At 48.1% G+C, this 27,746-nt stretch overlaps 1 protein-coding gene across 2 annotated transcripts; it reads right to left on the bottom strand.

Annotated features, from left to right (window-relative positions):
• On the bottom strand, window positions 1–27,382 carry TRIM35 (tripartite motif containing 35). 2 transcript variants are annotated; one of them, XM_047090530.1, is made up of 6 exons: window positions 26,884–27,381; window positions 13,647–13,742; window positions 8,814–9,044; window positions 4,783–4,805; window positions 3,844–3,962; window positions 1–2,439 (listed from the first exon to the last, which is right to left on the bottom strand). In XM_047090530.1, the coding sequence occupies exons 1-6, from the start codon at window positions 27,316–27,318 to the stop codon at window positions 1,862–1,864; spliced, it is 1,482 nt and encodes a 493-aa protein (XP_046946486.1). In that variant the 5' UTR covers window positions 27,319–27,381; the 3' UTR covers window positions 1–1,861. The 2 variants fall into 2 exon arrangements, with proteins under 2 accessions (XP_046946486.1, XP_046946487.1); XM_047090531.1 differs by lacking the exon at window positions 8,814–9,044 and having other exon boundaries at window positions 26,884–27,382.
• Between the last annotated feature and the right edge of the window lie 364 nt (window positions 27,383–27,746).

Genomic DNA, 27,746 nt, shown 5'->3' with positions numbered 1-27,746 from the left:
GTTTTGAGTCGTCATTTCTGTTTTAAAAGCCCATTTCTGTGAGGTGGGGGCACAGGGGGAAGAAAGAACTCGAGTCCTTGGTCGGGAACGTGCCCCCTGATTAGACCACCACCCCCACGGGACAGTATTTCCTCCTACCACGCCGTTTCCTGGGACAGGGCAAGCGGACAATCAACATTTATCTGCAGGCATGAGCAAGGAGGAAGATGGAGGTGCAAGTTTGTAGGCACAACAGGAATTGAAAGGGGGCAGAAGCAATCAGGATGATAACACGAAAGGCGACAGGGTGTAAGACAAGCAGCTGAGGCCAGGGAGGGCAGCAAAGGCCAAGCGAGGCCATCTCCCGCCCTTCTCACCCCAGACCTGAATGAAAGGGGTCCCTCATTACTTTATGAGGACGAATCAGAGCTGTTTCTTCCACAGCAATCACAGGACATAATTTCCCAGTCCTCCTATCTCATCCCCAGATGAGGAAACTGAAGCCCAGAGAAGGAACGGGTCTAAACTGTGCTTTTTTAAATTGTGGGGTTTTTTCCACTTGCGTTGTATAAGTCACTTTTTAAGGCTAAAATGTAAAAAAAAAAAAAGTGTTTTTTAAGTGAAATAGTCCAAGAAGTGCAAATAGATAAATCAGAGCTAATCTGATGGGCAGCCTTGCCTATTCCCCAAGGGGACCACAGGGGATCCTGGGGAGCAGTTTTAAAATACTGGTATAAAGTGATAGACAAGTTGAGCCCAGGTCCTGCCCCAAAGCCACAGCAGCAGCCCTGTATGAACTATATTTTCTTATTTTCTGTATTCTTGAGGCTCTGGCATCTGGGGCCTCACGGGCCTGGGGAACCTGTTCCTCCCAGGAGAAAGCAATCAACTCCCCGGTAAGCACGCCTTTCATATGCAAACCAACCCATCCTGAGCTATACCCCCAACCACTTCCTTTACCTGGCTCTCACACTGGGGGCCAAGGTTCCCCTCTGGATCATCCCTGACAACTGGGGACAGCCCCTATGTCCCAGAGCCTGCCAAAATGATTCGAACTAGAAGATCTCAAACCCGTCTACCCAGAGCACTGCCCCACCTGTTCCTATCGCTGAAACCACAATAAAGTCTCCAACCTGTGCTTCCTCAACTCCCCCTGCCTCCTCACGGACCCTGATGCTTCCCCTGACGCTGCCCTGTGTGGCTACTCCCAAAGGTGCGGTGGGGCCCTCCTCTTGGGAGCTGTAAATAACAATCTCTTTTCAACTGCGGCCCTCTCCAGGTCCACTGGCCTTGCCATACCTGGATAATAAAACCTACGTTTTAAAACGGGCCCATTCTAGGGGCGCCTGGGTGGCTCAGTCGGTTAAGCGTTGGACTTCAGCTCAGGTCATGATCTTGCGGGTTCAGTGCGTGGGTTTGGGCCCGCCCTGCGTCAGGCTCTGTGCGGACAGCTCAGAGCCTGGAGCTTGCTTCGGGGTCTGTGTCTCCCTCTCTCTCTGCCCCTCCCCTGCTCACGCTCTGTCTCAAAAATAAACATTAAAAAAATTTTTTTTTTAAAAACAGGCCCATTCTAGAAGCAAATGTCATCCCCAGAAATCCTGGCATTAGGGTTTAGAAAATTCACATCCTGAAGGTGCCATGCCTCTGGGGAGTGAGGGGTCTCCTGGATGACTTTTAACCGTGGGCAGAGAAGGGACCAGAAATGAAGGAGAAGGTCTGGGGCCTGGAGCCATAGGAATAGGACAAGACAGGTCAGCAGGAAGATGCTGGCAGAGGCAGTCAGTTCAGAGGTACTGAGGTGAACGTGGACTGAGGAAGGGCAGAAAGAGAGCAGGACCACGGACCCGGTCCCAGGCAGCATCCATCCGGCTCCGGGCCAACCTCAGCCATCCAGCTCCTCCTTGACCGTGATCCGCAGGGGGCAGATGCGCAGAGGCTCGGCAGGCCCGTCCCCACGCATGCCCCCCAGGTAGAAGTAGGGCCGCACCTCCCCGAAGCGGGCGTGGAAGGTGTAGAGGTGGCAGTGGCTCTCCGCATCGTAGAAAGACAGCTCGCCCTCCTCACACTCCAGCTCTACGCGCAGGCGGCGGGGGATGGCCGGGACCAGGGCTGACGTGGCCGGGTCCGAGGTCACACAGTGGTCTCCCTCCACGCCCTGCGTGCGGCACACATACCAGAAGCCCGAGCGGGTGTCGTGGTAGCAGCTGTGCGAGTGGCCTTCGGCGCCGGCGTCCTGCTGCAGCCGCATCACACCCACCCGCCAGCTGGGCAGCCCCCCCAGGTCCACCTCCCAGGTGTGGGAGCCCTGCGAGAAGACGCGGGAGCCCAGCAGGCACGGCGCTGAGGAGAAGCGCTCCGGGTTCTCCACCTGCACGCGGTAGCCATGGTTGGTGACGCTGGTGAGGTCATTGGACACCGAGAGCCAGCCGGCAGCGGTATTGGGATCGAAGCTGAAAGGCACTGAGAGCAGAGGGGGACAGCGGGGGCGAATCAGCAAACCTTAGGTGCTGCCTGCCTGCCACGCCAGCCGATGCCTCCATCCCCCCAAAGTGACCAGCTGTGTCCCAACTGGCCCCAGGGCATGGAGGGAGCTGTCCAGGGCTGAGGGGCAGGGTTATGGGCTGAACTGTGCCCCACTGAAAAAGATGGGGATGTCTTAACCGCCAGTATTTCAGAAGGCATCCTTATTTGGGAGTGGGGTCATGGCAGATGTGACTGAGATGACATCAGACAGGAGCCGAGTGGGACCTTAACCCAACATGACTGTTGTTCTTGCCAAAGAAAGGAGAAGGGACACAGACACACGAGGGGACAAGGCCAGGTGATGACAAGGGCCGGGATCCAAGGGCTACAGCTGCCGGCCAAGAATTGCTGGCCAACACCGGAAGCCAGCGAGAGGCAAGGAAGGCCCTCCCTATAGGTTTCAGAGGGAGTACGGCCCTGCCGACACCAGCACTCTGGACTTCTGGCCCCTGGAACTGCGAGAGCAAGTAAATCTGTCATTTTACGGCACCCAGTGTGCAGTCCTTTGTTAGAGCAGCCACAGGAAACCAACAGAAGCAGGGGCCCCGGGTGCTCACAAAACTCCATGACGATTTGGAGAAGCACGTAACATCCCTCTGGGTGAGTCACACATTTCTCCCTACAAAATCACGTCTTAGCTTGGGTTGCTACACAAAAATACCCCGGGCTGCATGGCTTCAACAAGCGAAATGTCCCTCTCATGGTTCTGGAGACTGAAGTCTGAGGCTGGGCTGTAGCGTGGTTCAGTTTGGGTGAGGCCCTGCCTCCTCGTGGCTCACAGACGGCTGCCTCTTGCTGTGTCCTCACACTGGGCAGAGGGGAGAGGAAGCCGGCCCTCTGGTGCCTCTCCTTGTAAGGGCACTAACCCCATCCTGGGTCTCTATGCTCATGACCTCATGTAACCCAAATCACCTCCCAAAGGCCGCACCTCAAATGCCATCACATTGGAGGTTGGGGCTTCAACCTACGAATGTAAGGGGACACAAACACTCAGTCCATAGCGCCCAACACAGTGACTCGCGTGGCCTGGTGTCACCTTGGAAAGGCGATCCTGAAAGGAGGAGACCTTCCATAACCTACACGGTCCAGTTCCGAACAGAGAGGGCAGCCAGTTCCTCTTTTCTGCAGAGGTGGCCGAGTGTCAGGACCCAAAGACAGGGGCTCTGCCAGAGGGTTTTGAGTGGTGGGGCTGGGGGTGGAGAGGGCACCAGGCACCTGTCTGAAAGAGGCTGGAGAAGGTCCGACAGGATGGGAAGCTAAAAGAGAGGAGTGCAGCTGGCTCTGTGCCTCACGTAAAGTACCCGCCCCCCTTCCTGTAACCCTGCCCACACCCCCACTCACCAGATTCAACGGACGTGACCATCTTCCTCCAGACGCGGTACTGCAGGGAATCCAGGTACTTGCAGACGTCGATGAGCATCCCGGGCTGGACGGGCTCTGGCTCCATGGTGCAGAAGAGGCTGGGAAGGGAGGGAAGGCCTGGTGGGCAGGGCTGGGGCCGTGCATCCTGGGCCTAACTGGGTCAGCCGGCCACGGGCGACAGGACTCATTCCCTGGCCATCCTACCCATGACAAACCTGGGCTGGGCTCTGATGGGAGACGAGCCAGTAGCCAATTAGGCTGCTCCTAGCTCTCTGCAGGATTCAGTATTAGGGCTCAACCTGCCCCAGCTGGGATAAATATATATAGGAGGTTCTCAGACACAGTTCCCCTTCTTGAGGGCACAAAGCATACTTACATATCTGCTCATGGGATGTCTGAGTCAGAAGGGACCGTAAGGGTCCCCTAGTCCCAATGTCTGAACGTATCATTGGCCTTCGCTTTGAACACCTTCGGTGCCGGGAAACTCCCTACTCTCCAAAGCATTCTCTTTCACCTTCGTACAGCGGTGACTGGGATACAGTTCATCGCTGTGAGCCCAACAGACATCAACACAAACCAGTGTGTCCCTGAGGCGCTCAGAGGGAGGGGCTAACCAAGAAATAAGCTTAAACGTTGGGATGGCCCCCTGAGAAATACAAGTCGTGTGCAAGATGACACATTCTCTCCCCACACAACGGACGGTGATTTTCCACACTCAGAAAAACAACACTTCACCAGCATAAATCGGAAGTGGAATGGCTCAAAGGAGGGCTCTGTCCACCTGGCCCGTCCCCACCACTCCCTCTGGGTCATACCCAGCTGGCTTCATTACCTGCCTGGCCCTGGAGCCACTGGCGCTGGCACCCCTGGTATTTCTGCCTGCTCTTCCCCTCCCCTCCATCAGCTTTGGCAACTTACCGGCGTTTTCGGCTTTTGTGTTTCTAAAAGAAAAAACAAACAAACGAGCAAACAAACAAAAAACAGAGCCATAAGCACAGGGAAAAAAAAAAAAGTAAGTTTCTGATCTCAAAAGTAGCCCTACATCCCATGTTCATGGACCAGAAGACTTCACATTGTTAGATGGCAATGCTCCCCCAACTGATTTACAGATTCAATACAGTTCCTATCAAAATTCTAGCTGGCTTCTTTACAGACACTGACAAGGTGATCCTAAAATTCGTATGGAAATTCAAGGGAACCAGAATAGCCAAAACAATCTTGGGCAAAAACAAAGTTGGTGGCTCACACATCCCGACTCCAACACTTACTAAAAGCAAGAGTAGTGAAAACAACGTGGTACTAACATAAGGACAGACATACAGATCTAATGGACACTGAAAGTCGAGAAGTAAACCCTCACATTTACTGTCAGTTGGTTTTCTACAAGGGTGCCAAGGCCATTCATTGGGGAAAGAATGGTCTTCGGTAAATGGTCTTCAGTGGGACAACCGGACGTCCACATGCAACAGATTGAAGACGGATTCCCACCCTGCACCACACCCAAAATTTTCTGAATTAACTCAAAACTTAAATGTGGAGCTAAGCCTATAAAACTCATGACCCTGGATTAGACTATAGTTTCTTAGATATGACTCCAAAAGGATAAACAGCAAAGAAAACACAGACCAACCGGACTCCATCAAAAGGAAAAGCTTCTGTACTTCAAAGGAAGTTACCAAGAAAGTGAACAAATGACCCACAAAATGGGAGAAAATATTTACAAATCACATACCTGCAAAGTGTGCATAATGCCTAAAAACTGTTACAATTCAACAACAAAAAGACAAGCAACCCACTTTAAAAAATGGACCAAGGATTTGAATGTGCAGTTCCCCCAAAGATATACAAATGACCAACAAGTACGTGAAAAGATGTTCAATATCATTAGCCACTGAAGAAATGCAAATTAAAACCACAGTGAGATACCATTTTGCACCCACGGCAATGGCTATTTTAAAAAACAGTCAGGAGGTGCCTAGGTGGTTCAGTCGGTTGAGTGTCCAACTTTGATTTTGGTTCAGGTCGTGATCCCAGGGTCACGGGATTGAGCCCCACACAGGGCTCCGTGCTCAGCACGGAGCCTGCTTAGGGTTCTCTTTCTCTTTCTCCCCCTCTCTCCCTTTGCCCCTCTCTCTCCCCTGCTCACGCTCTCTAAAATAAAAATTTAGTTCTCTTTCTCTTTCTCCCTCTCTCTCCCCTGCTCACGCTCTCTAAAATAAAAATTTAGTTCTCTTTCTCTTTCTCCCTCTCTCTCCCTTTGCCCCTCTCTCTCCCCTGCTCACGCTCTCTCTCTAAAATAAAAATTTAGGGGCGCCTGGGTGGCGCAGTCGGTTAAGCGTCCGACTTCAGCCAGGTCACGATCTCGCGGTCTGTGAGTTCGAGCCCCGCGTCGGGCTCTGGGCTGATGGCTCAGAGCCTGGAGCCTGTTTCCGATTCTGTGTCTCCCTCTCTCTCTGCCCCTCCCCCGTTCATGCTCTGTCTCTCTCTGTCGCAAAAATAAATAAACGTTGAAAAAAAAAATTTAAAATAAAAATTTAAAAATAATAAGACATTTTCAAAGAAAGTTAGCGTTGGCAAGCATGTGGAGAAGTCAGCCCTCATACGCTGCTGATGGGACTATAAAATCAGTGCAGTTGCTTAGAAAGCAGCCTGGCAAACGGTTAAACTTACAAGTTACCGTATGATTCAGTAAATCTATTCCTAGGCACATACTCAAGAGAAATAAAAACATATGTCTACACAAAAACTTGCACATGAATGTTTATAGCAGTATGATTCATAATCGCTAAAAAGTGGAAGCAACCCAAATGTCCACCAATTGATGAATGGGTAAATAAAATGTAGCATATCCACACAACGGAGTATTATTCAGTCCTGTACTGATACAGGCTGCAACAGATATAGTTTCAAAACGTGCAGAGTGAAAGAAGCTGGTCACAAAAGGCTACATGTTATGTGATTCCATTTATAGAAATCATTTATGGAAAATGTCCAGACTAGGCAAATCCTTAGAGATAGAAAGTAGATTAGCGTTTGCTGAGGGCTGATGGTGGGGCGAGTGGGGGAGCATAGGAGGGTGACAGCTAAAGAGTACGGGGTTTCTGTTGGGGAGGTAAAACTAATTCTATGACTGATTATGGTGATGGCTGTATAACTCTGTGACTACAGTAAAAACCACTGAACTACACATTTTAAATGAGTGAATTATACAATATGTGAATTTTATCTCAATAAAACTGTTACATTAAAAAAGAAAAAATCAGGGCACCTGGCTGACTCAGTCAGTTAGGCATCTGACTCCTGATTTCGGCTCAGGTCACGATCTCACAGTTTTGTGGGTTCAAGCCCCGTTTTGGGGTCTGTGCCGACAGCACGGAGCCTGCTTGGGATTCTCTCTCTCCCTCTCTCTCTGGTCCTTTCTCACTTGCACTCTGTCTCTCTCAAAATAAATACATAAGCTTAAAAAAAAAAGGTCATGAAAGCACACTGGTCACTGGGCAAGACAACACTCCCAATTTCAGCAGGAATCTAGCTTTTAGAATCCACCAAATGATTTTATTATCAGGGGCACTTTGGAGACAGGAGACATCAGGATTCAAAGCTTTGTATGACGCAGAGAACCCCAACAGTCCCTGGCGGGGATGTTACACCCACCCAGCTTGAATGGAAGATGTCCCTGTCCCTTCTCAATCCACTCTACAAAGAGTCCCCTTTCCAGAGGGTTCGGCTGTTCTCTAAGTGGAGGAGATACCTCACCATCCTAATCGATTTCCAAACTAGCTTTCCATTATAGAAACATCTCTATAAAGACCTAGTGACTCATGGGGGGCAGGAGGCAGGGGATGAAAGCAATAAAAATAAAAAAAATCAACTAAATAGATATTTTTTAAAGAGAGAAAGAGGTCACCCTTTTATTTAAAAAAAAAATTTTTTTTTTAATGTGTATTCTTTTTGCGAGAGAGACAGAGTGTGAGTGGGGGAGGAGCAGAGAGAGAAGGAGACACAGAATTCAAAGCGGGCTCCAGGTTCCGAGCTGTCAGTACAGAGCCTGACACGGAGCTCGAACTCAACAACTGTGAGATCATGACCTGAGCTGAAGTCTGACACCCAACTGCCTGAGCCAACCCTGGTGCCCCAAAGTCACCCTTTTCTTAAGAAAACAATAGAGAATATCAAAATGTCATATTTACATTAAAAAGTTAAAATAATTGTATAACTCTAGAATATTCCATTTTGTCTTCTTTGTAAAATCCTATAACCCCTGTCTAATCATGAGAAAAACATCAGACAAGCCCAGGTGGGAGAACAGGCCATCTGGCCAGAACTCCTCAGGACTGCCAAGGTCATGAAAAACAGAAAAGAAGAAGCTGTCACAGACCAGGGGAGACTGGGAGACGGGACAACTAAATGCACTGTGGGCCCCTGGATGGGACCCTGGAGCAGAAAGAGGATAGTAATGCAAAAAAGTGGTGACTCCAAAGAAGTCTGGACATTAGTTAATTACAACACACCCAGGTCAGCTTCCCGCGGACAAATGTGCCACAAGATGATGTAAGGTGTCGACAATGGGAGAAACAAGGGAGGAGTACGGGGGCACTCAGGGCTATCCCTGCAACTTTTCCATACATCTAAAATTAATCCAAAATAAAAAGCTTATTTAGCAAGTACTCCATTTGGAGCAGAGAGAGAAGAAAGGAAAAGAGAGCAAGAGTGAGTACAAGAGAGGAAGGGCGAGGGAGAAGGAAAGAAGACAGAGGCAGAGAGAAGTGAACTCTGATGAAAACCCTCTTGGCCTCCTGATGGGCAGAGAACTTCCTCCGAGGGCTCCGAGGGCCCAGCACCCCGAGACTATGGGAAGACGGGGTGGGCCGGGGCCGGGGGCCTCCGGCTCCCCACCGGCTCCTGAACACCTGGTCCCTGTCACTGAAGCCAGGCGGCAAGCCCCTCACCATGAGAAAGGAAACGTCATCCTCCTTCATTTCCACCTGCAGCCGCTCAATCTCATGGGCCAGAGCCTCTGTGTCCTCTGCCAGCCGCTTCATCTTCCCTTCAGCCAGACGCTGCTTCTCCCTCGCCTCCTCGGCCATGGCATCCAGGATGGCTTGCTCCTCCACTCTCAGGAACTCGCGAAGCTTGTCGAACTCCTGCCGGATTCGCCCTTCCAGCCAGGCAGCCTCCACCTGCGGCAGAGAGCAGGACGGAGCCACAGAGGGTCAGCCTCGGATGGAAGCCCTCGGCCGGCGCCTGGCCGCGTGACTCGGAGGTTTCTAGCAAAGGAGCTCTGTTTTCAAAGGAAACCATGAGCAGACCCCCCGACAGGTAAAATGCAGGTGCAGTTTTATCAGCACAGAGTTGTAAGTTTAAAGCACACAGCTTAATGAGATTGTCTTGATAAATTGAAATCTCAAATCGAATCACTGCTTCTAGATGACGCCTATCGTCTGGATCCTCCTCAACACACACTAATCTGTATCTTGGTTAGGTGCACAACAGCAAGGGAAATACTGAATCGCAGAAATGAACTGTTGTTGTAAGAACCATTTTTTATTTTTTGAATGTATTTTTAAAATTTTTTGCATGTTAATTTATTTTTGAGAGAGAGAGAGAGAGTGCATAAACAAGGGAGGGGCAGAGAGAAAGGGAGACACAGAATCTGAAGCAGGCTCCAGGCTCTGAGCTGTCAGCACAGAGCCTGATGTGGGGCTCGAACTCACCAACCGTGAGATCATGACCTGAGCTGAAGTTGCACACTTAACCGACTGAGCCACCCAAGTGCCTTGCAAATAACAACGATGTTTAAAACTTATTTGCTGGGAATGCAAGCTGGTGCAGCCACTCTGGAAAACAGTAGGAAGTTCCCCCAAAAAACTAAAAATAGAACTACCCTACGACCCAGCAATTGCACTACCAGGCATTTATTCACAGGATACAGGTGTGCTGTTTCGAAGGGACGCATGCACCCCCATGTTTATAGCAGCACTATCGACAATAGCCAAAGTATGGAAAGAGCCCAAATGTCCATCGATGGATGAATGGATAAAGAAAATGTGGTAGATATATACAATGAAGTATTACTTGGCAATCAAAAAGAATGAAATCTTGCCATTTGCAACTACATGAATGGAACTGGAGGGTATTATGCTAAGTGAAATTAGTCAGAGAAAGACAAAAATCATATGACTTCACTCATATGAGGACTTTAAGAGACTAAAACAGACGAACATAAGGGAAGGGAAACAAAAATCATATAAAAACAGGGAGGGGACAAAAGAGAAGAGACTCATAAATATGGAGAACAAACTGAGGGTTTCGGGAGGGGCTGTGGGAGGGGGGATGGGCTAAATGGGTAAGGGGCACTAAGGAATCTACTCCTGACATCATTGTTGCACTATATGCTAACTAATTTGGATGTAGATTTTAAAAAATAAAAAATAAAACAAGTTAAAAAAAATAAATAAAACTTATTTGCCTTCCAATCTTAATTAAGACTTCAAATCTGTCTGACCCAGAGGCTTCCCAACAGAGTAGGAAGTATTTACTTTAAAACCAAATCATTGGGGCGCCTGGGTGGCTCAGTCGGTTAAGCATCCGACTTTGGCTCAGGTCATGATCTCGCGGTTCGTGAGTTCGAGCCCCGCGTCGGGCTCTGTGCTGACAGCTCAGAGCATGGAGCCTGTTTCAGATTGTGTCTCCCTCTCTCTCTCTGACCCTCCCCCGTTCATGCTCTGTCTCTGTCTCAAAAATAAATAAACGTTAAAAAAATAAGTTAAAAAAACCCCAAATCATTAACGATATGCACACTCCTAATCGTAACTACAAAAAGCTTTTTAAAAGTTAAAACAAACCCATAAATGCACTCAAAGAAAAAGCAGAGAAATATTTTTCACCTTGGAATGAAAAAGACCTTTTGTACAACAGTAAAACACTGAGAAGCCTCAAAGGAGATCATTGAATGGATATAAAAATAAGAAGTTGTTGTTTTTTTTTTTTAAAGTAGGCTTCATGCCCAGCACAGAGCTCAACATGGGGCCTAAAGTCATTACCCTGACACCAAGACCTGAGCTGAGATCAAGAGTCAGATGCTTAACCACTGAGCCACCCAGGCGCCCTAAACATGACATGTTCTAAATGGCAAGAGACTACTAATAAAGTGAAGTACAAAAATACAATTCTAAGATGACCACTGGAAAAACAACTCGAAATGTGTGCGGTAGCAATGGCAGGTCACTATCTCATCTTGAGATTGAAAAGTTCAGTACATGGTGAATAATATGCTCATGGCTCTGACAATATGTGACAAAATATTCACCGAAAAAGTGAAAATGACCCAGAAAAGGTAAAAGTGTTTCACTGAAAAAGAAATGACAAGCGAGGAAAAATATTTGCAACGGATAACAGACTGTTATTCTTAATATACAGAGCACTCCTATGAATCCACTAGAGAAAAGGGCAAATATTTCAAGGGAAAAAAAAAAAGCACGTGAACTGGTGTTCACAGAAGAAACACAAATGGCTTTATACTCATGAGCCGGTGTACAAACTGACTAACTGTCAAAGGCATGCAAATGGGAGGGTACTGCTGAAATACCAGGCCCAAATGATGGGTTGTGCGTGGTGGGAGAGACAGTGAAATGCAGGAGGATTTCTGTCCCACAGAAAGATAAAAAAGCAGGCAGGAAAACCCCGCCAGTGCAAAGTCAAGTCTAGCTACCCTGCCGGCTGGCAATCCGGAGCCTTAAAGGGGTAAACATCAAAGCCTTCACTTCCCTCAACAGCCTGCACAGACTGGACTCAGGGGGAAAGCATGAATCACATAGGAGTCCTGCAATCTGACACCTGGCCACGCGAGAGTTGCACAGCGCCTGGGACGGGCAGACAGGTGCTAGCACCCGGACCTACGGACATGCCCCGGGCACCTCCACTGCAGTCCCGACGAGGCCAGCCACGTGAATGGATGGGGCTGGCCACAAAGGAGCTCAAGCCACAGAAGCAGAGCTCCAGGATTCCACGGCGACCACGGGAAAAGCAACTCACTACGAGTGTTCTGACCACAGGGTGGGAGGTTCCAGTCACTTCCTGTCTGGATCGGAACAGGGTGGGAGGTTCCAGTCACTTCCTGTCTGGATCGGAACAGGGTGGGAGGTTCCAGTCACTTCCTGTCTGGATCGGAAGCTCAACGTGTGTTCTGGCTCTGACGGTATGACAAAATGATTCACTGCAACAGTGAAAACACCTCTCAAATCCAGCTGGATGGTTTATTAAGACGCGAGAGTTGTTGGAAGGACTTTTCTGTTGGGCACTTCACATGCATCCTCTCAAGTGAACGTTTAAAAACATTCTAGTAAGAGGAAGCCGCTCTCTTTCCGCAGATGAGGGAATTAGCTTGCAGGGGGTGAGGGATGTGCCTGGAGGACAAGGCTTGGGTTTGGGAGTAGGTCGGCTTTGCCGTTACTGCCCTGGCCACCCACCTTTCACGATCCTTTCTTCTACCTTATTCCACCAGCTCTGCGGCTCGGGGAAACTCCTTGGCCAGATGTTAAGGAGGCTCTTTCTCAAGCCTAGTCCCCTCCCGTGGGCACATGGGCATGGGAGGGGAGTGCCAGGCAGCCCAAGCCAGGTAGGTCTCAGCTGAGCTGTACTTAGTAGAAGTACTCACCCAGGGGGTGACAGAACAAAGCCAGGACAACCCATCAGAAACCCGGCTGCCAATCTGCACAGGACTCAGAGGAAGAGAGGGTGCCCAGGCATAGACAATGACAGTGGGGACAGAGGGGAGACCATTCATTCAATTTACAACCCCTTATTGATCACCTACTGTGTGCCAAGAATCCTCTCAGATACTACTGCGCTTGCTTTCGTTACATTCTAATGGGAGTAAATAAAAAAAAAAAAAATAGGAAGTTAATTGCAGGTAATGTAGTGTTCCAAAGAACACAAAATGGGGACATATGAGAGCAACTAAAGGAGAAGGCTGCTTGGGTAGGGTGATCAGGGAACGATTCTCCGAAGGGACGTCTGAGCTGAGATACTAATGACAAAGTGCCCCTTATGGGAGATCCGGGAGGAGACAGCTCACGTGAGGGTCAGAAGGCAGGCCAATGTAGCTGGAGCCAAGCATGGGAGGAGATGAAACCGAGGAGCAGGGAAGGGTGGGATGAAGGCCGTGAAGGCCACGGTGAGGAGTCTGGACTGTGTGATCTCAACAGTTTTAAGCAGAGGAGTGATGCAATCAACGTATTTTTCTAAAACATCAGTCCACTCCATGGAGACGGACTGCAGAAGAAGGGCAGAAGGCTGGGGCCCTGGTACGCGGCCAGGTGAGAAACAACGGAGACATGGCCAGGACGCTGGAAACAGAACGGCAGGTGGACATGATGTATTTTGCAGTTAGAGGAGACAGGACTGCTATGGAGTGGACCTGGGGAGTAAGAGGGAAAGAGGAGGAGCTAAAGAGCCCTAGGTCACTGTTGGCTTGAGCAGCTGGGTTGGATGGTCAAGTGCAGCACGTGTTGAAGTTAGACTGAAAGCACAGTGCAGATGGCACAGGTAGTTTTTCAAGCCACTTCCGTGGCTGCTGGCATGGCCTGTGCCCAGCGATTTAGAGAGGCCATGGCGGTGCAGCCACAATCAGCAACCTAGAACATGACCGTGCTAGACCCTCAGAGTTAGGGAAGGATGATTTTGTGTCCATACCCACAGCCAGGGTGGGCCCACCCTCACCTCTCCCCTCCCCCCCCATATCTCAGGTGTCCCTAATCTCCCCACTCAGTCAGTGCACTCACCTGATTATGCTTGGCGATGGCCTCATAGGAGCGCCGCACAGCCCAGAAGGCCTTGGCTTTCTCCCTCAGCGCATGCTCCATGTTCCTGCACTTGGCCTGCGCGAGATACAAGGAGGAGGCACATTAGGGCTGGAGGCCAGGCAGGGGGGGACACACCCCATTTACAACTGGAGTCCAATGTCAGTGTGGGCACAACTCAACCGTTTACTCAACCCAGTCTGTCCACATGCTGCAAAGCACAGCAGAAAGGGAAGTCCATAGCCCTGACCTCCAATCCGGCATTTTTAGCATGAAGTGCTCTCAGATCCCTTCTAACCGGCCCCTTCGTTTCATACCTGGTACAGCTGGGAAGACAGGGCCTGTTCCCTCGCAAGTTGGCCACAGTACAGTGTAGAAGGGCATCCCGCTCAGGCCTAAAGCTGGTCCAGGCAAGCCAAGAACCCCTGACCTGTGTGCCAGTTCTATAGACCGTGTGCTCACAGGCTCTCTTTCCCACTTTCTAAACCCGACTGGCCTGCAGTTAGAAATGAACAGATCTGATGGCAGGTTGGTCCAGTTATTCCTACAGGGCCCGATCTAAACACAGATCTCCCCACATCCCTACCTTGTGGCAATATTCTACCGGTACAGGAGCCATGGGAAACACTTTCATCACTGCTTTCAGCAAATACTTTGGTTTTAGTAGTTTTGTTTTTTTAAACTTAACCATTCTTGCTCTGATCTCCTTGGACTTCACTACCAGTTTTAGGTTGGATTCCTACCTTTTGTATTCAAGGCCTATCCATTTCTTTCCATCGTTAGCCTTTTCACTTATCATTCTGAGAAAGCTTACCAGGTTTTTTTCTTTGGAAAAATAGTAACAATTCTAATGGCATTAATTATAAGTGGCCAGCATTTACTATTTGCCAGGGAAAGTGTTAATTACTTTATAGATTATGTTACTTAATCATAACATTATCTCTATTAGGTGAATAATATTAGTCTCGTTTTAGAAATTAAAAAACAAAAAACAAAAGCACACAAAAGGGAAGTGACTAGCCCAAGAGCACACAGCTAGTATATGGCAGAATAAGGATGTGAATCTAGACAGTGGTGACAGCCAGCTTCTAAGATGGCCCCTGGTGATCCCTCCCTCCTGTGAGATAGGGCAATTTGTTGCTTTAAGTTTCCAGTTTTGGGGGTGATTTGCTATGCGGCGATAGAAGATACAGATTTGTCCTCAAAAGCCTCATCCCCACCTGGACCTGATTCGGATGATGAGATTCAGGAGCTGATGCTATAACAAGATGTTTGGGGATCTTGGGAGTGGGTGAGTATATTATGAATGTGGCAGGGGTGGGGTGACATGAATCATTGGGGGCCAGAGGGCAGATTGAAAGGGGCAGCCTCTAAAGTGGTCCCAGCAGGGGCGCCTATGTGGCTCAGTCGGTTAAGCGGCCAATTTCGGCTCAGGTCATGATCTCACTTCTCGTGGGTTCAAGCCCTGCATCGGGCTCTGTGTTGACAGCTCAGAGCCTGGAGCCTGCTTCCGATTCTGTGTCTCCCTCTCTCTGTGCCTCCCCCACTTGCACTGTGTGTGTCTCTCTCTCAAAAATAAGCACTTCGAATGAATGAATGAATGAAATGGTCCCAGTAATCCCCACTTCTGGCATTCGTGCCATGGTGGAATCTCCTCCCTGTGGGCTGGACCTAGCAACTTGCTTCTGATCAGCAGAATGTTGCAAAAGCAAAGGGAGATCATTTCCAAGATAGGGGACCAACAGCCTGTGCATACCCCTTCTCACCCTACATTGCTTGCTCACTTTGGATGGAAGCCAGCTGCTATGTTGTGATCTAGTCTATGGGGTGGCCCACGGGTCTAGGAACTGAGGATGGCGTCCACCCAACAGCCCGACAGGACCGGAATCCTGCCAGCAACCACATGAGCCGGCAAATAAGCAAGCTTGAATGGTGACCTTGGCCTACTCGAGCCTTCAGATGAGACTGCAGCATCATGAGAGACTGAGGGCAGACACCCCCAGCTAAGTCATGCCCAGATTACAGACCCAAAGAAACTGTGAGATAACATTTTCTGTTTTAAACCACTCTTTTTGGAGGTAATTTGTTATGCAGCAATAACTGGGCAGTCTCTTACTCCATAGCCCATTCTTCTAACTGCCGTAGTCCAAAAGTGATACCTCGTTTCATTTTCTGCAGATTTTGTTTTCTTTTCTATTCATTTTGGTCATTTTTATGATCTCCTTGAGAATATATAACACATTTTTAAAAATTATTTTCTGTAGAATAACATCTCTAAGGTGAGCCTCCCCAGTAGCAAAATAAAATCAGTATGAACCTCCCACAAGACCAGTGAAATATCACCCTAATGTTTTATTTTGTGGGACAAGAGGTCTTGTCACAAAGTCACATAATAGTTCTGTGACGTGTCAAATATGCGTGGATGACAGGCGTGAAGGAACTGCCCACACGTTACCCAGGGGTGTGCTGGTCCCAAAACAACACAGCCCAGCCCTCTGCCTTCGATTACGGGCTAAAAAAGATGGCAGGGGGCCGGGTGCAAAAGTCCCTTGTCCTTTCCCAAACTCTTCAACCACTATGAGAGTTCTGCTGTAATGCAGCAAAGAACAACCCCAAAATGACCCTTCTCTGAGGTGTGAGTTGATGAGATCCACCAATGGTTCTATTTGTAACAAGAGTTACTACTGACATGTACTGTGCATCATGCATCAGATTAAGCACTTTATAAATATCATGCTACTTAATTCTTACATTCCTGTGAGGCAGGCACTACACTCCACTTACACAAAGGAGAAAAGAAGGCCCAGAGGAGTTGAGTAAGTTGTCAAAATTATTGAGTAAGTTGTTAAAATTTATGTGAAGCTCAAGAATGGTCAGCACTAATAGAAGGTGGCAGAAATCAGGTGGTTGCCTCTGACTGGGAAGAGGGCTCTCCAGGGTGACAGAAATGTTCTAGTTTGTTTGGGGTGGCAAGTATAGGGTGTGGATAATTGTCAGAACTCCTCAGATTCAACATTCAAGATCTATGCATCTTGTTGTATATAAAGTCTACCTCAAAAATTTAAAAACCTATAAAATGAAAACATTTCTTGTCACTTACCGAGAGCTTTCCTCCCACAATGAAAGGAAATCCCGGCAATTTCTCCCAGGTTTAAAGAGTTGTTTTTTACCTTTCAATCTCTGTTGTTGACAACTTATTTGCTTTGGCATAAAACATATGTGTGCCTTAAATACACATACATGTGGTTAAGTACAGAAGGTTATAAAGTGAACACCTCTGTAACCACACCCAGGATGTGTCCCTTCTGAATCGTAACCCCTTCTTGCTGCCAGAGGAAACAAGGGTCCTTATTTGAATGTATTTCCCTGCTTCTCTTCATAGTTCTATGCACCCATGTATGCATCCTTAATCTAAACAATATACTTTAGTTTTTCCTGGTTCTGAACTTTGTATTAATGGAACCATTCTGTGTGCATTCTTGTGTGTCTTGTTTTCTTAACCTTAATGTAAGGTTTACAGGACTCAAATCCGTTACTGTATGTAAGTTTACTCATTCATTGTTGCACTGTATTCCAGTGTATGAATACACATTTACCCATTCTGTGTTCATCGACAGTTGGGTCATTGACACTCTCCAAGTAATACAAATAGCACATATCTTCCTGCATACATCACATATACACGTACACTTGTCTCTGTGCAAAATACTCCTGGAGGCAGAAACACTGGTGTGTGTATTTTCAGCTTTAGAAGATTAACGCCAAACCGTTTTCCAAAGCAGTTGTACTAGCTAATACCACACAAGCGATGTTAATGAAGTGTTCATTAACCATTGGATATTTATTTTTTAATCCGTTCACGTCTTTCAACCATTTTTTAATGGAGTTGCCTGCCATTTTCCGGCTGGTTTGTAGGAATTTATTGTAAATGTGCAACGTCTTTCATGGGTTAGATGTGTAATAAGTATCTTCTATTGTATCGCTTATATTTCTTAACTTCAACATGGTCAAATGTATTGGTCTTATCCTTTAGAATTAGTTTTAAAAATACTCCCATACCCTAGGGTCACAAAATTAATTTGCTACATTATTATCATTTTTTAAGCTTTGTGGCTTTCCTTTCTCATTTGGGTCCAACGTGGATACCTGGAGTTTATCCTGTGAATGGTATGACCTGAGAGCTCGCTGCCTCAGAACCATTATTTAAGAGTTCTAGCATGCCCCACTGATACACAGGCCACCTCTACCATACATGAAACGCAGATATGTTTCCAGTTCTCTAGTCTGTTTCCCTGGTCCACCTGTCTGTCCTCTGCCAATATCACACAGCCTTAATTTCTACAGCTGTAAAATAAATATATTTTATAATATTTCTATATCTAATATAGATATCTAATAAATATCTAATATGTAATAAATATCTCCTAAGAATGTTTTTGCAATCGTTGTCCCTTAAAGTTTTCATACGAATGTTAGAATTAGCTTGCCAAATTCCACAAAATAATCACATTGGGATTTTGATTAGGATAGTACTGACTCTACACTCAGTTTGGAGATAACTGGCATCTGTAAATAGTGAGCCTTCTCATCTATGAATATGGTATATCCTCCATTTAGTCTTTGATGTCTCTCAATGAAATTGTTCCCCACTTCTCCCCACCCCACCCCCCGCCACCCGGCCAGAGATCTGCATCTTTGTTACCTTTATTGTTATAAACTCAATTTTCTATACCATTGTATTTTTTATTTGATATTTGCTACTGATATACAGAAAATTTTAATCTTTTTGCAACTGGCATTCTGTCTAAACTTATTTATATTCATAATTTATCCATAGCATCTTTTTATTTCCTATGCAACAGAAATTTCTACACAGATACATGTAATCATGTCATCTACAGATCATACTAGTGTAGTTTCCCTCTTTCCTAACCTTATACCTTTTATTTATGATTCCTGACTTATTTTATTAGCTACAATTTTCAATACAAAATTGAATAGAACTGGCCATAATGAGAAAACTTTCAGTGTTTCACCATTAAATATGGTATTAGCTCTAAGCTTTTCAGGAGTTATACTTCATCAGATTAATGAGGTTCCTTCCGTTCCTAGTTTGCTAATTTTTTTTAAGTACTAAAGCATACCGAACTTTATCAAATGTATTTTTTTTCCGTCCATTGTCATAATCCTATTTAAGTGGCACAAAACTAGGTTGTTTTCTTCTCTGACAACTTCTGTGATTTAACTGGAATATTTAACATAACCCAACATGTCATCCAGCCTACCACCTATTTCTCCCACTTGTTCAGTATTTCCTTTTCTTCCTATTTGGGGATTTACTGTGCATGTTTTATTCCACTTTTTCCCTTTCCGTGCACTTTGTGATTCGTCTAGGAAATACTGCATGTAAACAGTGTGAATTCAAATGAATCTAAACAATACACTTTTCACATTTGTTTTAGATATTCGGATTTTAACACCACACAACATACGTGTATCCAACTGGACTGACCACTCAGGGACCTGCATTATAGCCCAAGCAGTGTGTTGAATGAGCAGAAGCTGCTGGCTTCCTAGTGGGGGCTCTGGCGTGAAGCCTGGTCGGGACTCATATGGGTCATCACTGCCCTGGATGGAGCTAAATGGCCTGTGACACATGTGGAGCATCGACCAGGCCCCAAGCCCAAAGGAGCAAATGAGCTCTGATTTTAGTTTCAAATTACAACACTCAAGGTTAGTTATAAACATGCAGAACAGGAAGCTTTTATTTACACTAAAAGGTTCAGAATGTGATTATAAGGTCTACGTCATTGATTTTAAAAATTACAATTTGATTCTTTAAGCAGCAAGTTTCAATAATATATTTAATAATTAACCCTAAGGATTTTACAAAGTTATTTTGCCCAAATTATCCATTAACACAGGTGCTATGTGGTATAACAGAAAATGGGAAGGGTGCAGGTAAGAGAAAGAATAAATACTATTTCCCAAGATGGTCACTGCGCCCCTCAAGTACTTATCGAAGTGCTAGGGTCATGTCTGCAGCCAGGGATGTCTGCCCCAAGCCAGATTTTCTGTCCTCCAAGGCCCTATGCATGCTGCTGCTTCTGACCGATTCCTGTCTGCACCGTCCAACAATCCCAACGTGGCGGTGAAAACTCAGCTCAGGTTCCCCTCACTTCCTCAGGGAGCCGCCTTGATCTCCCCAGCAGAGTTCAGGTACATCTCGTGGGCTCTCACAGCTCTCAGGTACAACCCTATGATCCCATTTACTACCCTGGATAATCACCTCACTTTCCTGGAAAGGCTGCAGGCTTCCAGGAAAGGTCAGGTCCTCTCGCCCCACACATGGTGCTCAACAAACCTTTGCAGAAGGAATGGACGCTTGCCCTGCAAGGGTAGAAACTGTCTTGTCCCTGCATATCCCCAGGTCTCAGCACAAAGCGGATGTGCATACCTACCTACCTGCCCAGTCAATGAGTGCATCCAACGTCCATGGTCTTTCCACTACTCCACACTGGCTCCTGGACTGAAAGTTAGGAGACCTGATTTATAAATAGTGTCTCTGTCACTAACCACTGGCGAGAACTTTGGCAAAGCTCTCTCTCACTGGCCATCAGGCTCCATACCTTAGAGGGGTGCCTGGGTGGCTCAGTCGGTTAAGCATCCAACCCTTAATTTCAGCTCAGGTCATGATCCTGTGGCCGTGAGACTGAGCCCCATGTTGGGCTCAGTGCTGGGTGTGGAGCCTGCTTAGGATTCTCTCTCTCTCCCTTTCTCTCTGCCCCTCCCCTCTCCCTCTCTCAAAAAAATTTTTTTTAATTAAGAAATAAGGCATGTCTCTGAAATTTCACTGTAAAAATGAAGAACAGTTCTTGGTCCATGTTTACCCAGCCCATTACCAGTGTCCTGGCATCTGCCTCTGGTTCCTGTTACTTTCCCTATTTCAAATGTTTGTTTCCAGGCAGACTGACACAGCAGCTAAGAGCTCTGGCACCCTGCCACCCAAGTTCAGATCCCAGCTGCCCCATTAGGAGCATTCATTTTCTTCTCTCTGCCCCATGGTTTTCTCATGTGGGTAAGAGGAATGAGACTGCCTAGCTCACAGGATTGCTGTGAGGTTCCCACTAGTCAATCCATGTAAAGTACTTAAAAGAGCACACCAGGCATGTGTTAACTCTCACTACTAAGTGCCACTTAGCACCAGGTGACTTAACTCTCCTTCCGGGTTATTTCCCAGGCCTCTTAAATGCATAGGATAAATGCATCCAAGACAACTCGATCTCATCCAGATCCTTTTCCTATCCAACTCCAACCCAGTCTCCCATTTTTCCTTTCCCCTCGGTGTGCTTATGAAGCAGGTGTCCACCATGGTGCCTTGTGCTGGGGTCCAATAACTCAGGAGCCTCAATAAGCAGTGTTCAGTAAGACCCCATCCCTGCCCTTGGGCACATGCCTCACCAAGCAGGCAATCAATGTCCTCCATGCAATTTGGATCTGGTAGGGCCAAGCCCATAATGGGGGGGGTCCAGAAGGGGGTGTGTAGTTAGGAAAAGGGGGAAAATTATGAGGGGGGAGATTTAAGGAAAACATGGAATATTCCAGGCTAAGATTTAGCCAGACTAATTGTAAGAAGGTAATCCCAGAAGGGGAACAGGCTGGGGCTGGTGCAGAAGAAGCTGGAGGGCAGAGAATGGCTCTCAAGTCAGTCCCATGTGACGCCTAAGAAAGTGATCTGGACAAGGCAGTTCGAGGCCTGGGACTTTGTGGGGGTTCTGCAAGGCAGAGTAAACACTGGACTGGGACTCAGGAAATCTGAGTTCTAATCCTGCGTGTACCCTTTTCACTCCCTGCGACTGTCACGAATTCCTGTATCTCTCCAAGTTTCTGTTTTCTCACTAGTAAAATGGAATCATCTCCTCACAGTGCCCTCTGGCTCCGAGTCTCTATATTTGGGGATCTGCAAGTTTTCCAGGAAGAGTTTTCAGTTAGTGTTTTCATTCAATGACCTGCACAAACAAACAAACCAAAACCAAAACACCTACCTAAGGTAAACCTTTTCTGAGTCACCTAATGAACACTGCCGACACATGCTTTCAGTTCCTACAACTTCAGGACCAGTCTGTATTTGCTAACAATGTCCAAGCTATACGACTTTCATTGTCTCGGCCTAAAAGGGAAAGAACAGAAATACACCTAACAAGTAAAGGATAGGCTAGATCTAATGAAGGCCAATTACATCACAGCCAAGTTTTGGTTCTTCGAAGAGGGAAACTGAGGCTGGCAAATCAAGTCATCACACAGAAGAGGGTAAAGGGGTATCACGAGTATTGCCAGACAAGCCTCAGAGCCACCGAAGGAGCAGCGCCTGAGTTTCAGCAAAATAAAGCCTTGTAATGAATATCTGAACTAGAAGTGAATTGATTTTTGTTTTGTTTGTGCTTAATTTGTAAGTGTTGTGTGTCTGTTTTACTGCCTATGTGTGGAATAGGAGGAATTTACACTAGTTTAGTGTTTGTATGTAAGGAATATATTTTATTTCACAGTGTTAGAACAGTTTCTCCTCGAAGAAGAACGGGTACATTGTTGAGGTTTGAGAAACACGTGCCAGTGGATGTCCCTTCAAGCCCCAACATGTACTTTTAGGGATCTGGTTGAAACACTTATGTCATGTGTGGGGCACCTGAGTGGCCCCGTCGGTTAAGCGCCCGCTTCAGCTCAGGTCATGAACTCGCAGTTTGTGAGTTTGAGCCTGGCGTCGGGCTCTGTGCTGACAGCTCGGAGCCTGGAGCCTGCTTGAGATCTTCTGTCTCTCTCTCTGCCCCTCCCCGGCTCATGCGCACTCACTCCCTCTCTCTCTCTCTCAAAAAATAAATAAATAAATAAATAAACATTAGAAAAAAATCAAACACTTATGCCATGTTTGGGTATCTCAGCACTTCCTTCCTTCATGCCCCACGTATGTAGGTAGGACAAAACCTCAGATCTTTAACATGCCCTTCGTGCCCCTTGCGATCTGTCCTGGACTGGATGCCCTCATTCCCCGTCCAGACGTCTCTGGGTTACTCTGCATCCCTGCCCCCTGCCCCACCACCGCTGCTTGCTGCCCCTCACTTAGCTAACTCCTCCTGAGCCTTCAGGTCTCTTGAAATCACTTCCCCAGAGACTCCTTTCCATGCCCCAGCAGACAAAAGCAGGCTGCCTTGTCACAGTGGGTCACATCCTGTACTGTCCTTCATGGGAATGTCACCCTGAAACTACAACGAGGGTGATTATATATATATATATATATACATATATATATATATGTATATATATACACACACTTTTTTAAGTTTATTTACTTATTTTTGAGAAAGACAGAGAGAGTGAGCAGGGGAGGGGCAGGGAGAGAGGGAGACAAAGAATCCTAAGCAGGCTCTGTGAGACTTGAATTCACGGACCATGAGATCATGACCTGAGCTGAAATCAAGGGTCGGACGCTCAACCGACTGAGCCACCCAGATGCCCCTAATTAGTGTGATTGTTATTCAGTTATGTCTGACTCCAAGAAGCCAAGGGCTAGGACTCCTCTGTCCTCTGCTGGACATACTGTGCCTGGCACACAGTAGGCACCCACTGATGGCAGTTCTTACCCACTCAAGCCTCTTAAAACTCCTACATAATCGGCTGCCCTCACAGCTCCCAGAACAGAGAACCGGCAGGGAAAGTCTTCCCCAGGGACCAGAGAAGTTTCTCACAAAGTCCATGACCAGAGTAGGGGCTGAACAAGGCCCCAGGTGAACTGTATATAGTACTTACCCTGTGACTTCAGACAAGTTACGTCACCTGAGACTCAATGTCACTGTCTGTAAAATGGGGAGAACAATACCTACGTGTAGCAAGTTGAATAAAGACGTCCACATCCTAAAACTTAGAATTTGTGAATATATTATTTATATGACAAAAAGGACTTTGCAGGTAGGATGAAATTATGGATTTTAAGATGGACGATTATCCTGGATGGTCCAGGTGGGCCCAAGTCATCGAAGGGTCCTTTTAAAAGGAAGTTAGGGGAGTCAGTCAGAGAAGGCAATGAGACAACAGAAGCAGACGTTAGAATGATGGAGAAAGGGGCCTCTAAAAGCTGGACAGGGCAAGGAAATAAATTCTGTCCTGGCCTCCAAAAGGCACGTAGTGCTGCCAACACCTGGATTTCAGGACTCCTGACCTCCAGAACCATAAGAAAATACTTCTGTGCTGTGCTAAACTGCCGTGTTTGTGGCAATTTATTACAACAGCAATAGCAGATCAATATGCAACCTCATAGGGTTTTTGTGAGGATTAAATTGGTTGACATGTAAACACTCAAGAGACCAGGCACATAGTAAGTGCTCAAAAAGTGTCGGCTGGGGGCGTCTGGGTGGCTCAGTCGGTTAAGCGTCCGACTTCGGCTCAGGTCATGATCTTACCATTTGTGAATTTGAGCCCCGCATCGGGCTCTGCGCTGACAGCTCAGAGCATGGAGCCTGCTTTGGATTCTGTGTCTCCCTCTCTCTGCCCCTCCCCCACTTGTGCTCTGTCTCTCAAAAATAAACCAAAAAAAATTATAAAAAAATAGTGTCGGCTGGTTCGATTATTATTTTTACCGAATTCCTCAGATGATTGCCCAAGTGATCTTTCTAAACACACAGCTCACCACAAAGTCCCTATTTAGAAGCTTTCAGGGCTGCCCACCGCACACAACAGAAGCCCCTCAGTCTGCTCTCCCCTCTCCAGCCTTCCCACGCTGCTCCCCGCCCAGTCACCCAGCACTATTTATTGTCTGACTTCCCCTACTGCAGTGCGAGTTCCACAGGGCGAGGGCTCGGTCTTACCTCTGTGGCTTCAGCACCCCGAACAGGTCCGTAACACCACACAACAGGTCCTTGGGACACGGGTGCCTAACGCACGACTGAGTCCCACCCTGCGAAGGGCTGAGCACACATGGCTTGCATTCTCCTCACATCTTTCGGGACCGGACTCCCTCTGTCCTCATAGGTCACCCTAGGTGCCCATCAGTCTGACAGCATCATCCCTCTGCTTAAAACCCTCCTACTGCTCCCTAAAGTCTCTAAGATAAAGGCCAAGCCTCAAGGCCTCTTCTGCGCGCCATTCTCACTCTAACCACTCTGAAATCCTCTTACTGCCTGAAGAGTTAGGCCTCCCAGCTTCTGGACCCCTATGTATGCTGCTGCCTCTGCCTGAAATACCCTCCCTCACCCCCTTCACCTGGCTAACACCTCCTCATCCCTCAGGTCTCTGCTTCAAGCTCCCTGAAGGTATGACATGTTGTTTATCTCATGTCTTGCAGTATCCCTGGGACCTAGCAGTACAAGGCATCTGCTGAATGAACAGGAAGTTGTCATTAGACCGTATGTGCTTCCTGGCACCTGACTCACTAACTGTGAATCCCGGCTTAACCCAGACCTGGGGGCTCTGCCTTAGTGCTCTTGGCCTCGACCCCTGCCCATCTTCCTGCTCTGTACCTGTGCCAGTCCCATGGTGATGAGCCATGACTTGATCCATGGTGCCCCGCCCCACCTCAACCCCAGCCCCCAGAATGCCCAGTATTTACTTTAGCTGTACCAAATCAGGACCTGGCACTTGTGCCAGAGAGTATGGGAAAAAGCATTGTTGTGGACCACTGTTAAATACGGCAACAGGCGTTACAGGGTTATCCCTCTGGCAAGTTACTGTGGTATTCAAACATGCGTTCTGTTAACATTCCCCTTTACTTGAACTCTGTCAAAATGTGCAATGAAACTGTAACCAACTTTCAATATTTCTTAAGAAAGGCATTAGGGGTGCCCTGATGGCTCAGTCTGTTAAGCATCGGACTTTTGATTTGGGCTCAGGTTATGATCTCACCGTGTGAGTTCAAGCCCTGCATTGGGCTCTGCGCTGACAGTGTGGAGCCTGCTTGGGATTCTCATTCTCATTCTCTCTCTCTCTCTCTCTCTCTCTCTCTCTCTCTCTCTCTGCCCCTCCCTCCTTCATGCACACATTCTCCCTCTCAAAATAAATAAGCTTAAAAAAAAAAAAAGAAAAAAAGGCATTGAAAAGAAAACAGGGTCTGGAGACCAGTGCACCTCCTTTTCAATACATTCAGCTTCCTACCAGCTTAACCAGTGGGTCTGACCCATGTGTTAATAGCTAAGGAAATAGTGTTTCACACCCTGTGCAATTTTTAAAAAAAAAAATTTTTTTTTAATGTTTATTTATTTTTGAGACAGAGACAGAGCATGAACGGGGGAGGGTCAGAGAGAGAGGAAGACACAGAATCTGAAACAGGCTCCAGGCTCTGAGCAGTCAGCACAGAGCCCGACGCGGGGCTCAAACTCACGGACCGCGAGATCGTGACCTGAGCTGAAGTCGGACGCTTAACCGACTGAGCCACCCAGGTGCCCCACCCTGTGCAATTTTTAAATCAATCAGTAAAAATAAAATAACAGCCAATGCCAGAGTACAATAGACATTTTCACAGAACTTCTGTTTCAATTGGCACATACATATGAGTGCTCTGGATCACAATGGAAAAACCATGGGCTAAAGGTCAAAAATTGTGAAAACTCCTGAGATGGCTAATCCTTACTTTCTGATCATTTCCCCTTCCGATACCAAAGTATTCTCCATGTTACTTTTGCCCTGTACATTCCTCACTTTATTTACAGCCACTGGAACTCTAGGCATTGGGGCGCGGAGGGTGATCCAGAATAAACCAGTTGCCCAGGGCCAAAAGCCTCTCCACTCCTCCACAATACATAGGGCCAGCTCCGGGAAGTATGTGACCCACTTTGGAAGACCTTATCCCTGGCTCCCCAGGTCCTGGGCTCCCGCACCTCTAACCTGACTGCCCTAAACTCCAAGATCCTTGGGCTTTACCCGCTCCTGTGCTTCTCAAATGGGCCTGAGCCACACCCTGCTGGGGTAACTGGTGCAGGGGCTCGGCCCTTCAGAAGTGGGTGGGGCCGTCCTGAGAACAACGTGTAACCCCAGTTCCCACACTTCCTGTTTACTTTCCCTCTTCTCCCCTCGCAGGCCTCCTGGCCCGACCCCCTTGTAGGTTAGCGGAGTCCGAGGGGGCGAGGTCTGGGCACACAGCTCTGAAGGGAGCCGCGGGGTCAGGGGTGCCAAGGTCCGGCAGGGACACGGCCGCCACGTGCGCTCTCGGCCACCTCCCGCACACTGCCGCTCTTACCCGAAAGTCGTGGGCAGTGTCTTTCACTGGCTGCACGCGGTGCCCCTGGTGCCGGGAGTCGGCCTGGCACGAGCAGCACAGCAGCTCCTTGTCGTCGAGGCAGAAGAGGCTGAACTGGCCGCGGTGCAGGCGGCAGAGGCGCGGGGATCGGTGGCCCGCCCAGCGCGCGCCCTCGGACTCCTCGCGCAGCAGTTTCTCTACCAGGTTGTTGAGGGTGTGGTTAGTGCGCAGGTCGGAGAGGGCCGCGCGGTCCTTGCACACCGGGCAGGTGGGCGTCACCTGCACCTCCCAGCAGCGGGTCACGCACCCGCGGCAGAAGTTGTGGCCGCAGCGCAGAGTCACGGCATCGCGGAAGGGATCGTAGCAGACGGCACAGAGCAGCTCCTCCTTGAAGGAGCGGGAAGGCCCGGGGGACACGGCGGGGCCCAGCTCCATAGCTGTGGCCACCGGTTCCCAAGCCGGTAACTTTGACTCCCACCCCTCCCACCCACCTCGAGGATTCGGGACCCGAGCGGGGCGGCTCCCGACCCCTTCCGTCCGGCGCGCTGAGTGACAGAGGCGCGGGCCAATCGCGAGGGACGCGCTCTGGAGGCTCCGCCCTAATTCCAGTCGGCGCAGGGAAACCCCGGAAGAGCGGGGCGGGAACCTGTACTTCGCGGTTCCCGCGGGTCCCGCGGGTGCTCGTTGGCCTCCGCGTGTCCTCTGCGGTCTGGCCCGGATCAGGGAGAAAGAAGCTGCCCAGTTGTGCTGTAGGGCTTCCGTGTCATTGGAAACCTATTAACGGTTTGAAATGGGAATGAAATTTAAGATACTTCCTCACCGAATCTCTGGAAATCTCAGGTCGGCGAGGTTGGAGAAGAGCG

Source organism: Lynx rufus, unplaced genomic scaffold, assembly GCF_022079265.1.
Source record: "Lynx rufus isolate CCGP_SWC_20201006 ecotype Redwood Valley unplaced genomic scaffold, mLynRuf1.p SCAF_3, whole genome shotgun sequence".
Lineage (NCBI taxonomy): Eukaryota > Metazoa > Chordata > Mammalia > Carnivora > Felidae > Lynx > Lynx rufus.
The sequence above is the reverse complement of the archived record's forward strand: the minus strand, read 5'-3'. Positions and strand labels throughout refer to the sequence as shown.

Bases quoted from the DNA above. Each gene is read 5' to 3' on its own strand.
- TRIM35 (XM_047090530.1), bottom strand. From the start codon at position 27,318: ATGGAGCTGGGCCCCGCCGTGTCCCCCGGGCCTTCCCGCTCCTTCAAG. The intron at 13,743-26,883 runs GTAAGAGCGGCA...TATCTCGCGCAG, and splicing joins ACACTGCCCACGACTTTCGG to GCCAAGTGCAGGAACATGGA. The intron at 9,045-13,646 runs GTGAGTGCACTG...TCTCTGCCGCAG, and splicing joins CCATCGCCAAGCATAATCAG to GTGGAGGCTGCCTGGCTGGA.